At 22.3% G+C, this 16,147-nt stretch overlaps 3 protein-coding genes across 3 annotated transcripts; all 3 read left to right on the forward strand.

Moving 5' to 3' along the window:
- Nucleotides 1-10,780: 10,780 nt before the first annotated feature.
- On the forward strand, nt 10,781-12,364 carry F4817DRAFT_336459 (uncharacterized protein). Its single transcript, XM_049303166.1, has one exon. It carries the CDS (start codon nt 11,042-11,044, stop codon nt 11,849-11,851), a length of 810 nt encoding a protein of 269 aa, XP_049159395.1. The 5' UTR covers nt 10,781-11,041; the 3' UTR covers nt 11,852-12,364.
- Nucleotides 12,365-12,538: 174 nt separating this feature from the next.
- F4817DRAFT_336460 (serine dehydratase alpha chain-domain-containing protein) lies at nt 12,539-15,395 on the forward strand. Its single transcript, XM_049303167.1, has 2 exons — nt 12,539-13,316; nt 13,424-15,395. Exons 1-2 carry the CDS (start codon nt 12,895-12,897, stop codon nt 15,144-15,146), a joined length of 2,145 nt encoding a protein of 714 aa, XP_049159396.1. The 5' UTR covers nt 12,539-12,894; the 3' UTR covers nt 15,147-15,395.
- A 352-nt stretch (nt 15,396-15,747) lies between these two features.
- Nucleotides 15,748-16,095, forward strand: F4817DRAFT_315530 (uncharacterized protein; the record flags this gene model as incomplete). Its single annotated transcript, XM_049300553.1, has 1 exon — nt 15,748-16,095. The coding sequence occupies one exon, from the start codon at nt 15,748-15,750 to the stop codon at nt 16,093-16,095; it is 348 nt and encodes a 115-aa protein (XP_049159397.1).
- Between the last annotated feature and the right edge of the window lie 52 nt (nt 16,096-16,147).

A 16,147-nucleotide genomic window follows, 5' to 3' on the forward strand; every position in this document is an offset into this window, starting at 1 on the left:
TTAAAAATGTTTATAAATTTTTATTATAAAATTATTATTATTTATAAAATTATTATTTTATTAAAGATAATAATAATAATATTAATATAATATATTAATTTTTTTAAAAAAAAAGACTATAAATTTATATTTATATTTTTAAAAATATTATATAATATATATATATTAAATATTATTTATATAATTATTTTTATTAATTAAAATAATAAAGAAATTATAATACTTTGTAAAATAAAAATAAATATAATTAATAAAATTATAATAAATAATTTTATAATAATAATTTAAAAAAAAATAAATATTATTTAAGTAATATTTATTATTTTTAATAATAATATTAATAATAATTTTTTAACCAAAAAATTTAATATTAATAATTATATATTATATATTTTATTATTAAATATAATAATTATAAAAGATTTATAATAAATTATAAAAAAAAAAGAATTAAAATTTTAAAAAAAAATTTTTAATTTTAAAGTATAAAAACTTAACAATACTTTAAAAATAGTTTTTAAAAATAAAATATATTACTATAATATATTATTAATATTTAGTAAAAAATTAATTAAAATAATAAAAAATTACGATTTATAATATAACCAAAAAATCATTAATATTTCCGAAAAAGAAAAAATAACTGTCGACTTTATTAATAATTAATAAGATAAATATAAAATAAAATAAATATATTTATTAGGTGTTAAAAATAAGAAATTTATAAATATTACCTTTAATAAAATATATAATAAAAGAAAATTAAAATAAATAAAAAAATTAATATTATTTAATTATTTATGTTTTATGGCATAGAAAATTATAAATAAAAAACGAAAAGGTTATATTGTTATTAATTTATAACTTTTAAATAAATACGTTTTATTAAATATATATTTAATATTTTAATAAAAAAAAATCGTAAATAAAATAAAAAAATAATAATATTTTATAATTATAAATAAATTAGCTTTTTTTTATTAATTTCTAGTTGTTAAATGGTATAAAAATTAAATGATAATAATATTGTTTAAAAGATTTAAAATTTTAAATGTAATATTTATAGGTTTTAAAAATTTAAGTTTATATATTTAATAATTTATAAATTAAAAATTTTGTTTATATAAAGATTTTATTAATATATATATAAATAATATAATTATATATAATTATATTATTAAATAATATGAATAATATTTTAAAAAAGTTTTTAAATTGTTTAAGAAAATTAAATTAGTTTTAAACCTTAAAAAATCATTTTTAGATTATTTATTAGTAAAATTATTAAAATTTATTATTAATAAATCAAAAATTATAATCTTAAAAAATCAAATGGAAATAATTAAAAAAATTAAAATGTTAATTAATTTAATTAATTTAAAAATTTATATAAAAATAATTAAATTTTTATAAAAATATATTCCATAATATTTATAAAAAATCTAACCATTTTAATAAAAGAAAATTATATTATTAAAATAAAAACGTAAAAATAAAAAAATACCAATAATATTAAACGCGAAAAAAAAATATACAGCAAAAATTTTATTTATTTTAATATTAATTAAGATTTAAATATTTGAAATTTTATAAAAAAAATTTACAGACTTTATTTTCTTATATTATTAAAATATGGATTAAATTATATTTCTTACAATTAATATATTTAAATAATAAAATTTTGGCATTTTTATATTTTATTTTATACGAGAATAGGACAGAAAAAATATTTTTATCCAAAATATTAAACCGGTAATATTTTTATTTAAAATTTTTACCAAAATAAAAAATTAATATTAAATAATAAAATTGGAAATAATATATTTTATATAAATATACTGTTAATATTAAATATAATTATAATTTTATAAAAAATTAATTATAATATTAATAAATTATAAAGTAATAAAAAGCATTATTAAGTAAATAATATTACGAATATTAAATGTTAATAAAATGAATAATAAATTAATAATTATTTTAATTTACTTATTATAATTTTGTTTAAAAATTTATTATATATTAAAACAATTAAATTTAATATCCGATACATTATTAAAATTATTTACAATTAATAGCTTAATAAATAAAGAAAAATAAAAAAACGAAATTAAAATAATATTTAAAGATATTATAAAAGATTTCGGTTATATAATAATAAAATTAACCATTAATAAAATATTTAAATTTTAAATAATTTAAAAATATAAGAAAAATAAACAATTATATTAATTGTAAAAAATATTAAAAACAGTAAAAGTAATTAAAAAAGATATAATAAAATGGTATAAATATAAATTTAAAAATAAACTCATATATTATATATTTAATATTAATTAAAAACGGTTAATAATATTATTAATTTATATATAAAATTTATTAAAAATAGTATATAATTGATAATATTATTTTAAACCTAAAAAAATGGTTAATAATTTAAGAAATATATATATATAAAACTTATTTTAAAAAATAAAAGAATATGTTAAATATTGTTTAAAATGTTAAGAAAATAAAAATAATAAATTTAAAATTTATGAAAAATTAATATTTATTAATTTAATAGCAATATTATATTATATAATTATATAGGATTTTATTATTAAACTATTAAAAATATTATTAAAAAATATAATATAATTTATTAAAAGATTTAACCATTTTAATATAATAATAATTATTATATATAAATTTAATAAAAAAATAATATTTATTTTAAGTTATATAATTTATAAAATAAATTAATAGATATTATTAATATTACAATCTTTTTTATTTTATAATTAAAAATTACTCGCAAAAATAATATTTAATAAAGATTTAAAATTTATATTAAAATTTTAATAAACTTTATTTATAAAATTAAAAATAAAATTAACAATATTAATTAATTATTACTTATAAATGGATAAATAAATTAAAAAAAAAAATTAAAATATTGAAATAATTATAAAATATTATTATATTGCATTTTAAAAATTATAAATTAATATTATCTTAATTTTATAATATAATTTTAATAATATAAAATTATTAATGTTATAATATAGTTTAAATAAAATTATATACAAGTTTAAATTAAAAACCGTAATTTTAATAATAAAATTATTAAATAATTTTATTAATTTTAATATTTTAAAGAAATTATATTAAAAAGAAGTAAAAGTTGTAATAGATTTTGTTACAATTAACGCGAAAATAAAATACGATAAAATTTATAAATTGGTTAATTAAAAGGTTGAAAATATGGTATATTTAAAGTTATATAAAAGATATAATTTCTTAAGAAAACCTTTAAAAAAATAGTTTATTTAATAAGTTGGCTTATTAATAATATTAAAGTATATTAAAGATTTAATATATAAATTAAATATTTTTAATTATTAAAAAATATATAAAATTATATTAATAGTTTAATTTTATAAAGTTTTGTAAAAAACAAACTTATATAATAAACAAAAATCTTAAATTAAACGCGTTATAATTAAAAGTAATAACAATAAATAGTTATTTTACGAGATTAAAAAACTTTTAAAAAAGCGGATAAATAAATAAAGCATATTAATATTAAAATATTTTATATAATGGAAAAGATACGTTTTAATATACAATTAATAATACGTTAAAAAACTATTAATATAAAATATAATAAAATTAATCAATTAATTTAATAAAGTAAATAAGTTAATATTAAAAAAATTAAAATTATGTAAAAAGATTAATAAAAACAAAGATAAAAAATGGAAATTAATAAAAGAAATATCAAAAATAAACGTTAAAATAAAGTTAAATATTAAATTAATAATATTATTATTAATATAATTACCAATTACATCGTTATAGTTAATTATACCAATAATTTTAATAATAACATAAATATCAATTATAATACCTTTAATTTTAAAAATTAAAATGGTACGATTTTTAAAATTAAACTTAAATGTAAATAAATAAAATAAAATTAATTTTAATATAAATAAACGGAGTGGAATTAAACTCGATACGGATAAATAAAATAAAATTAAATTTGATATAAATAAACGGAATGAAATTGATTTTAATATTTAATTAACTTAAAATTTAAATTTTAAATTAAAATATTAGTTTAAAAATTAATTTTTAAATTAGGATAAATGCAGTTAATTTAAATAAATATAATTGATTTAAAAAATTAAGATTTATTAAATAATTATAAAAGAAATTTTTTTCACTAATATTATTAGAAATATTTTTTTCTTTTTTATATCATTTTTTAAATTTAATATAATAAAAATATTACTTAAAAATATTAATATTATCCAAAAATATTAATACCATTATTATAAATTTTAAAAATACAATTTTTACACCACAAATTTATATATTCTTATTTAATTATATCTTTAAAAACAAAATTATCATACATTTACAATTATATCCCAATTATATTGTTAATTAATATAAATCTTAAAACCAAAATACTTAAAGTCAAAATATTTTAAAGATTTAACTAAAGTAAATACCAGCTTAATCCAATAATAATTTAAAATATTATTAACTTAAATAACGTTAAAATATTAAAATAATACGGAAAATTATTATCCGAAAAAATATATTATTAAAGATAAATAATTACATTATTAAAACAAATAATCTTTAATTAAAATATTTACTTTATAACAATAAAAAAATACTTTTATTTTAAAAGAAAATAAATTAAAAATTTAAAAATATATTAAATTAAAATAATATATATTATAAAACTAAAGAAATGGTTTAATTTAAAAAAAATTATTAATATATTAATAAAATTTAACCTTTACAATTAACCAAATAACGGTTTATTATATCGTGAAATAATAATAAAATTGTAAAAAATTTACGCAATTAAATTAAAAGATAATTAAAATCTTAAATAATATAAAAGAATTTTATTATACGTTTTAATTAAAAAATATTTCAAAATTATATAAATAAATAAGAATTTTTTATTAAAATTTAATAAATTATTAAATAATATTATAAAAATATTACTAGCATTAAAATTAATATAAATTATATAACTTTTAAAATATTAAAAAATCTTTATATTTTAACAATAAATAAAAAAATAAGAAAAAATATTAAAAATATAACCATATAAAAACGCAGTAAAATTTATACTTGATAACCATAACGTTAACACTTTTATATCCATTATCGAAAATAATAAAAAGATTAATAATAAAAACATCACAACAAATAACAAAGATAATAATATTGAAAATATAAAAACATAAATGGAAAATACCAAAAACGTTATTAATGGCATATTAAAAAAGATTTTATAAAATTAATAGTAAATAAAATAAATATATATAAATTAAGTTAAAAAGTTAAACAAATTTAAAAAAACATTTAATTTTTTACACAAATAATTAAATAATTTAAAATATAAAATTTTTTAATAAAAAAAAAATATTTAACAATTTATAAAAGTTATATAATTAATAAAAATACCAAATAAAATACAAAAATATAATTAATTAAAATAAATAATACATAACTTAAAAAAATTAAAAAAAAAAAAAACATTAATTACATTTATAACCACATTAAAAAAGTTAAAACCATTATTAAAAAAATTTAAAAATTATAAATTAACAATTAAAAAAAATAAAACTAAAAATGTTAAAATATAAACAATACTTACAAATATATTAAAAAAATAGTTATAAATCTTCCCATAATAATCCGGACTTAATAAAAGGCTTTAAAATACAATAAATTAACATAATAGAATGTAATGAATTAATACGATAAATTGGCACGATAAAATGCGATGAATTAATGTAATAAATTAACGATGTAATAAATGCAATAAATTAACGACATAATGAAAAAATGCGATGTATTTACAATAAATTAAACTAACAAAAACGTTAAAAATTTTTTATGAAAAAGTTATTAATAAACATCATTACTATAATAACTTATATAAATTATTAAATAAATTATTATACTTATTTTATTTATACGTTAATTACATTATTAAAATAACCCGTAAAAAAGATTTTTTCTTTTTTTTTTTAATTTATTAAGTTTTACATTAAACAAAACCTTATAATAAATATTAATAAAATTATTTAAAAATTTTTAATAAATAATAATATAAACATATAAACAAACGTTTAATTAAATAATATTTATAAAAACCATTTTATAAATTTTAATAAATTATCATATATTTTACAATTTAATAATAACGTTTATAACATTATTATTATATTAAAATAAAAACTTAATTAACTTTATATAACGCATTCGCAAAACTTATTACCGTTTATTAATACCCATATATAACATAAAATAAACACATAAAATATTTATTAATATATTACATATACACGTATTAAAAATATAACTAATATATTACAATTATATAAAAACGTAAAACATAATAAAATTAATTAAAAAAACCATAAAACAATTTAAAATAATAATATAAATAACAATAAAAAATAAAATTTATAACACTTTAAAAATAATAATTTAATTACAAAATAAAACAGTTTTATTTTATCATTTAAACATCGGTAAAACTATACCCGGTAAATTTAAAAAAACCAAAATTTAATAAAAAAATATACAATAAATAATATTTAACGTTATATAAAAAATAACAATATTTAACCTTAATTAAAATAATTAACAAATTAATATAATAAATAATTAAAATTATATAATTAAATTATTTAATAATAAATATTTTAATTACAGTAAAAAAAACCATTAAATTAAAAATTACAATAAAAAATTATAATTTTTACGTAAAATAATATTTAACGGTAAAAAGATTACCATTAAAAAAACGTTTTTTAAAAATAATAAAAGTTTTATTAAAAAATTTAAAAGAATATTTAATAAATGGAAAAATAAAAACAATAAAAAAATTTAATTTATTAATAACGAAATAAATAACGAAAATAATAATAATTATAAAAAAACGTTAAATAATAAAAATTTAAAATAAACTTTTATAAATATTTTTAATAATTTTTTATAAAATTATTAACAAAATAAATAAAAAAATTACGTTTATTAAATTAAAATAAATAAAAATAAAAAACTATTATTATTTAAAAATAAACTTATTTAAAAAAAATATAAAAAAAATTATAACATATTTAAAACATAAATATATAACGGTAAAAATTTTACAATTTTTTTTAATTACGGTTATAAAATATGTTACGTTATAAAATTTTTAACTAAAAATATAATAAAATATTAATTATAAAAACCTTTTATAATAATAAAAATCGGAAAAGTTAAATTATAAATTAAGTAAAATATAATTATTTATACAAAATTTAAAACATTAAACGGTTATAACGTTATTTTTACCGTTATAATAAAAGTAATTTTAAATAAAACATTTTTTAATAATTTTACGTTAAAATAAAATATTTTTTATAAATAAAAAGTTTATTATAAAAAATTTTTATTTAATAAAATTATATATTTAAAAAAATTTAATAATAAACTTACCTTAAAATTAATAAAAGATTTATTAATTTATTATTTATCAAAAATACTTAATAAAAAAATTATTTATAAAATAATTAATATATTAATAAAAATATAATGGCATAAAAATATACCAATTAATAATTTTAAAATCAATAAGTATTTAATTTAATATAAATAAAAAATTTTTAAATTATTTAATATTATAAAAAAATGTATAAACGTAAAATTAAAAATAAAATATAAAATTAATATAAAAAATAATCTTTTAATTAAACTGCCATTAAAATAATATAACTTTTATTAAAAACAAACATTACGAAATTTTATAAAAATTTATAAAAGTAAAATTTTATAAAAAAATAAAAACCTGTAAAAATTATTATATTTATTAACATTTAAAAAAGTATTAAATTAAATTATTAAATTTAATAAAAATAATTTTAATATTATATAACACTTTTATTATAATTATAAAAAATTAAATAAATATATTAAAAAAAATGCATATTTATTATTTAACGTTTAAAATTAAATTTAACAAATAATAAAATATTAATAATATATATTTATTAACTTAAAAAACGATTTTTAATATATTAAAATCCGACAAAAAAATTGTAAAAAAATAATTTTCGTAATATTATTTAAAATTTTCAAATAAATTGTTATACCGTTTAAATTAATAAACACACCAATAATATTTTAAATATTAATTAACAAAATTTTAAAATTATTCCGTAAATAAATAATTAAATTATTAAATGATATTTACATTTAAATTAATACCAAAAAATAACTTTATAAATAAATTATAATAATATTTACACAATTTATTAAATATAATATAATTGTTAACACCGTTAAAACACAAATATTTATTAAAAAAGAAATATTTTTAAAATTTGTAATATTAAAAAAAAAAATCAAAATTAATTTAATAAAAATTATAATAATTAAAAATAAACTAATATTTAAAATAACCATATAAATTAAAATTTTTATTAACATTATTAAATACTTTAAAAATTTTATTAAAAATTACTCAAAAATATTAAACCCATTTATAACATTAACAAAAAAATATAAAAATATACCCATAAAACTTAACATTATAATAAAAACAATTTAAAAACAAATTCGTAACATTATTATAATAATACTTATCGTATAAAAATTCGATTAAAAATTACTATTTATACTAAAATTAAATATTAACAAAAAACACATAAAAACAGTTATTTTATAATTATACACATATAAAAATTAATAAATCTTTCATTTAATAACTTATTTTTTTAAAAAACTAACAAATACATAAATATATTATTTAACGTAAAAAAAAAAACTATTAAAAATCATATTAACATTTTAACATTAATAACATTAAATAAAAAAAAAAAATATTATAATAATTATAAATCATAAATCATTAAAAATAATTAATATTAAAATTAAATAACCCGTTAAAATCTTTTATTTTTTTAATATTATTAAATATTATAACATTAAAATCATTTATCGTTTAAATAAAACCAACATTTTAACTAATTATTTATTAAAACCTTTTAATAAAACAAATTTAAATCATTTAACAAATAAAAATACCGTAAAAAAAACAATTTAATACCTTTATAAATTAAATCAAATAAACCTTTAAATAATATACAAATACTTATAATTTAAAACAATATTATTAAATATTATTAAAAAAAAATAAACAAATAACCATTTTATTATCCATAAAAAATATTTACATAAAATTATTAAATATAATAAAACTTTTAAAAACCCGCCGCATATAATAAAAACAACACATAAAACCGTAAACTTTTAAAAAATATTAAAATATAATAATTTAATTATTTAATTACATAAGATTTACCACAATTAAAACTATATTACAATTAAAATCATATAAAAAAAAACATTAAAATAATATTAACATTTAAATATAACATTAACCATATAATAAATCATCGTTAAATACCCCGTTTATTAATTAATAAAAAAACCAAATTTTTTACTATTTAATTTATAACCAATTTAACTTTTAACACTATTAACGCAATAAATAATTAATTATATATTAATCGTTATATACACTTTATTAATAACCGTAAAATACATTATAAAATAAATTAAAATATATTTAATATAAAATACCGCATTTATTAAATATTAATCATTACTTACATATATTAACAATATATATAATTACTTAAAAAAATAAATTAATAATAATATAAAATTATTTATAAACGTAAATATTATTAAATAAACATAAAAAAAAAATTTAACAATTAAACATTTTACGTTATTATAATTAAAAAAAAATAATAAAATAAAAAAAACTAACAAAAATATTAAAAAAATTATATTACATAAATATTAAACAAATCCCATAATAAATTTCTTTAATTTATTAAAAAAAACATTAACCATATATAATTATACTTTTAAACCGGGAAAATATAATAATTTTTATTTAATATTTAACACGTAACTTTTATAAAATTAATAATTAACTAAATATAATAAATACACATATAAAAAAATAAAAAAAGAAAAAATATTATTTATAAAACAATTAATTATATAACATAAAACACTATTAACTTATAACAATTTTAATAATAATAAATTAATAAAAGATTAAATACGTACATATTTATAAAAAAAAAAAGTTTAATTAAAACATACATATTTAAAAATTAAATATTATAAATAAAATAATAAATTATTAAATATAAATTTTATTATAATAACCTTTAAATTATTAAAAATTATTACGTTAATAATATATATTAAATTTAAAACTTTAATAATATATTATTATAAAACAAATATAATAATATTAATTTATTTTTAACTTACGTTTAAAATAAACATTTAATTTATAACATATAATACGTTAATAAAAAATTATTAAATTAAAATAAATAACATTTATAAAAACAATTAAATTAAAATATATTAAAAAAAAACATTATAATAATTAAAAATAATTATATAAAAAAAGGAAAATAATATAAATCCGTTATTACATATAAATTAACCATTAATAAAACATTACCGCTTATAAAATAACTTTAATTATATATATAATTATTTTCGTAATTTTTACATAAATTTAATAATTAACAATATTACGCAACTTACTTAAATACTATTACTAATCGTAATACTACATCATAAATCCTTATATTCGTAAGCATAAACGCACAGCGGTTACATTGTACTTTACGGAATAAAGTGGGGTAATTAACAATAGGTACCTCCTTTGGTATAAATTACATAAATCGGTGAGGATATACAAACAATCCGTCATTCCGCGACCCTTTCATGTTTCTTTGAATAACACTTCACCTACACAAGACGTCTACGCAATATATGGCAAATCCAGATATCTATACAGCGTTTGGAAAGCAAGGAGTTTTGTCATTGTCATTTCTAGAAGAGTAATCCGGAGCTGAAATCTGGAGATAAATCCCGGTTTGAGTTGTTATTATATAGGTGGCGGCTGACCCGGCGGATTTCCCTGGGCCCAGCGATGGGAAAATTCGGGAGTAGATCCATTGCATTCCGCCCAAAGGCATCATCAACAAGACATTCTCCCACCAGACACTGGAAAGGGCCGTTTCGGTTCTTTGATCTTCCTCCCGAGCTAAGAGACCACATCCTAAAGCTCATCCTGCTCGACTGGGATTCTACTAGCAAGGATGCTGTCCACCTTTTCCTTACGAATAAACGAATATACACGGAAGCCGCTTCAATATTTTACTATGAAGTCCTACTCGATAATATGCACCTGAAAGGGACCGCTGATCCGTTCTTGGCCGGCTCGCTTACTGCGGTAACTCCTCGGCTTCACGTTCGAAATCTGATCATCAGGTTCTTAATGAAGGAGCAGATGTATCTGTTCGGCGAGGCGTACGGCACAGCCTTACAAGAAATGGCCTCGAGAGGGAAACTCCAGAGCCTACGACTGGAGATCGGAAGTCGCTTTCCATGCTACGAGTTCTGGGGCTACGAAGACGAACTCTTCGTCTACGATAATATTCGTGTTGTAGCCGAAAAGTGGAAGGGAATGGTGATATCGGCGCCTCTATTCGTCACGAAAGAGCCGTTCCAAAACTTCCTCAAGTTTCTTGAGGAGTCCAAAATCCCTAAGATCAGACTATTTGTCGATGCCGAGGACCACTCAAAATTTTGGTGTATGTTCCATCGCCCTCACCCGTCAGGTAAAAGGTGTGATGGCGAGTGGAGAGGTAACGCGAAGGTATTAAAGATCCAGTGGTCGAGCTTGGTCAAGGCTCTTAAAGGGGCCAAAGCTGTAGCACCAGTACAGAAGGATTGTTAACGTTCGATAATCACTATATCGATTGGTCAAGATGCGATTATATTTATTTTATAATTGCTAGGTATGGCGCAGGAAGTACCATCAACCCATGGTTACTCTATTTGATGGAGATCTGAGGAACATTACGTTACCACGACGGTTATGAAGAATGAGTATATGTCTTTGTGTGACTCGACATATAGTAAGAGGGTGGTTCGAGTTCGACCTCAAAGTGGCAGACGAAGGCGCATTTTTTGTGTATCATGAAAATTTCAGACTGAACGCTAGGATCGTGATTAGATGTTGAACTAGAAGAGCGTCACGAGGTGGAACCAAACAGTAAGGGAACAACTTCGTTGTTCCGCGAAGAACTCTAACCTAACTACGGGACCCTACGGCTATATACCGAACATGCTCTGTGTTCTAGATGTATCATCTAGAATCCTGGCAAAGAGGGCTGTATTAGTGTGTTTACATGGCGATAAATGAATTCATATGAATAAACGTATAATTCAAATATAAAGATTGACTCGATACTCTGTTGTGTGTCCATATTTTATGCACTATCTACCATTATCGTAACTGCCTATCTACTTCGTTATCTCTTAGATTTCCTTGTGATTTCCCATACAAATCTATATGGGTCCGGGTATTTGCGGAGTACCTGCCTTCCTGCTTGACTAGCCGTCAAATTAAAGCACCCCGCCGTAAATGTAGATCCGGATATCATAGATCTTTCTCCAGGAAAGTCCTTGGCCCTAGCTTCCAATTGGAAACCCAAGCTCGTATTTTTGGAAATCGGCAGCATATTATTGGATCACGCTTACTTCTAACAACATTTACGGATTGAACCTCATCTTTTTCTTTCTGACGGCCAGGCCGTTCAGCCGGTCAGATTCAAGTAAATAAATCATTAAGGTCCTTGAGGATAGTCATTATTATTGCTATAGATACCCGGCATAATTCATACATACTTACCTCCTATTTACTTATTCGTTCACTATCACTATCACCATCACTATCCCTTTATCCATATTTATTCATAATCCTTATCGAGTCACACAATGAACCGCGCAGCGGTGAAGCAGCTCAACCTGCTTCGTGGTCCTGTGAGCGTAGCATCACGGCGAATGACAAACAGATGGCGGCCTGGTTTAGTCGAGACGAAGCAGTCCAGATTTAAACAAGTAATAGCACGCCCATCATTTCTGCTGCATACACGATATTTCAGCACGGCACCATCGAGCTCAGAGGATAATGAAGATGCACAATCAGGCACATATAGTGAAGCCGATCATGAGCACGCCGTTATATCGACATTTGATCTCTTCTCGATCGGCATTGGTCCTTCATCGTCCCATACGGTTGGACCAATGCGCGCTGGCGGTATCTTTGTTGCTGATCTAGCCGAGGCCGACTTGCTTAACAAAGTACATAAGATACGCATCTCAATCTATGGTAGTCTTGCGCTCACGGGAGAGGGCCAGTAAGTAATCTATCTGTTTCGTATCTAACCATCCCAGGGTCAAATTGGTTTCTCGTTTCTCTGATACTATCAGATTGGGGATCTTAACTAACATTAGTCTTTAATAGCATGACACCATCCGCACTACTACTAGGCCTTGAGAGTGCAGACGTAGAGACTGTTGACACGGCCTATGTACCTACTCGCTTTAAGCAGATCAAGGAAGGCAAGAAGTTATTCTTGGGTCATGGTCTAGCAGAGGGTAAAGGTAAAGAAATCGACTTTGATTATGAGCGCGACTTCAAGTGGGAATGGGGAAAGAAATTACCCCTGCATAGCAACGGAATGCGCTTTATGGTATTCGATGATCAAGGAATGCTTCTGGCAACCAACGACTTCTTTAGCGTTGGCGGTGGTTTCGTCGTCAACGGTGCACTTTCGACAGCGTCCACTGCCGCGGCGGCAAGTGAAGTTGCGGATCAGGCTTTGGCTGATACCAAAGACCTTCAAACGGAAAATACTAGCGGGCACCCGGCTGACTTGGCGGAGAATTTATTTTATAAAGAGATTAAACGAGCAAATGCGGCGGGAGACCGCAGAACCGGCTCCGAGATCAAAGTACTCGATGGCGACTCTGCTGACGAGTCGAAGGCCGTTACTAGCCCAGAGGCGACCCCTAAAAGCTCTCCCGTCTCATCTACAGCATCAGGATCTGAAGCCGTTGGGACTGAGCCCACCTCGCAACAACCTCGCTATCCATTCCGTGACGCTAGAAGTCTACTAGCACTGTGCAATAAGCACAATCTTACTATTGCGCAATTAGTGTACGAGAACGAGAAAAGTCACGGGTACACGGACGACGAAATCTATAAGAAGATTATGAGCATATGGGAAGTCATGGATAACAGTATACTAGAAGGGGTTCAGGCACCCACCGATGCCACACTACCGGGCTCGCTCAAGCTACATAGACGGGCGCCGGGGTTATATAAACGACTGACAAGGGGCCTCTATCCTTCTCATACCCAAACTCCTAGCACAGCCGACCGGCCAGCTCAGTTGTCTTCCCCAATTAGCGACAATAGCAAGGTATCATCCACAGCTACGAGTATATCCGTGTCCTCGAAACCAAAAACGCAAGCACTAGGAAGCATTGTCAAAAAAGGCCCTAAGCGCATGGTTGGTTCCATCTATCATCCCGTCATGCCGTCGCCTCCACGTCGTACCACATTTCCTGCTATGGACTATTTAACCGTCTATGCAATTGCGGTCAACGAGACTAATGCAGCCGGGGGCCGGATCGTGACAGCACCCACTAATGGTGCTGCGGGTATTATCCCGGCCGTGCTCAAGTACACGGTCGAGTTCATTAGCGATGATCCAGAGCGCGACGTCCTCACTTTCCTCCTGACAGCAGCGGCAATTGGTATGCTGTATAAGCGTGGTGCTACTATCTCGGCGGCCGAGGGAGGCTGCATGGCTGAGGTCGGCGTGGCCTGCTCGATGGCAGCTGGGGCCTTCGCGGCTTGTATGGGTGCTAGCCCTGAGACGATCGAACAAGCAGCTGAGATCGGTATCGAGCATAATCTTGGTTTGACATGCGATCCCATCGGCGGGTTAGTTCAAGCTCCATGCATCGAGCGCAATGCTCTGGGCGCTATCAAAGCCATCTCAAGCGCGAACCTAGCCCTCAGCAGCGAAGCTAGCGCGTCAAAGGTTAGGCTCGACGATGCTATCCGTGCCATGCGTGTCACTGCCCAAGGGATGCGAAACGAGTTCAAAGAGACAAGTCTCAGCGGATTAGCTACGAGTGTACCACTTAACATTCCTGTCAGTGTACCCGACTGCTAACGCACACTCGTCGCTGTCGCTATTTAGTTAGGTATATACGGCGTAACTAGGTCGCTAAGGAGTATCGGTTATATTGGTTTCTTTTGTACCATCGTTATTCGCGATTAAATATTTCACGTCGTGTCTGCGCAATAAAAGGGAAAACCTAATCGGGAGCAAGCGGGCTTAGAGAATTTAGATAGAACATTCGTCCTTGAAAGCAATAGACGTAATGATTTAGATTTAATAGAAGGCAACTGGTTTTGTTAATATGGAATAGGTCAATCAAGATGCCTTAAAGTACGTGTACATGGTAGGCAAACTAATATCGATCGGTGTCCGCATCTGACGTAGCTGAGGCTTTAAGTCGCAACTCGATACCGAGCACGGGCGTAGCTACGATGTAAGGTTTATACATAGTAGGGTTAATTTCTAGTTTCTGCACATATATAATAAGAGGCGCTGTCGGAATACCGTAAACCTTATTACCTTATTATAACTTGCCCTTTTACACGCCAGACTTGGTATACGTGATTCATCTCCTTTTATCACAGTCTCTTAACAGGCACCTATCCTAATCTACGAAGTTGCAGCCAGCGAGCATAAAAAGCAAGATCAGAACATGTCTATCCCACTTGACGAATTAGACCGCGCGGAGGGCGGCTACGGAAACGAGCGCGGAAAGCCATCCCTGGAGTACGGCGAGGAATCGACAAACACAGAGGTCGAGGAGCAGGAGCCGTTTATGAGTCTCTCCAAACAGAATACTTCCACCCTCGAGTCCCAGGAGACAAGTGTGGATTCTTCCAGCAAGCTATGCTTGCTTATGAAGCTCGGGCGCGGGATCGGGATATTTATCGGAGTTGTGTTGGTTCTCACCATAGTGGTTGCGGTTATTGCAACGATTATGGCTGTTATGTCTCAGCTCATCCTCGCGCTGTGGAAGAAGATGGGCTTGGTACCGAGTTAAGCGAAACTCCCCTCCGGTCTTTTATTGAACCGTCTGTTGTCATCTTCCTCGT

This window comes from Daldinia loculata (assembly GCF_022478755.1).
Source record: "Daldinia loculata strain CBS 113971 unplaced genomic scaffold F4817scaffold_22, whole genome shotgun sequence".
Classification (NCBI taxonomy): domain Eukaryota; kingdom Fungi; phylum Ascomycota; class Sordariomycetes; order Xylariales; family Hypoxylaceae; genus Daldinia; species Daldinia loculata.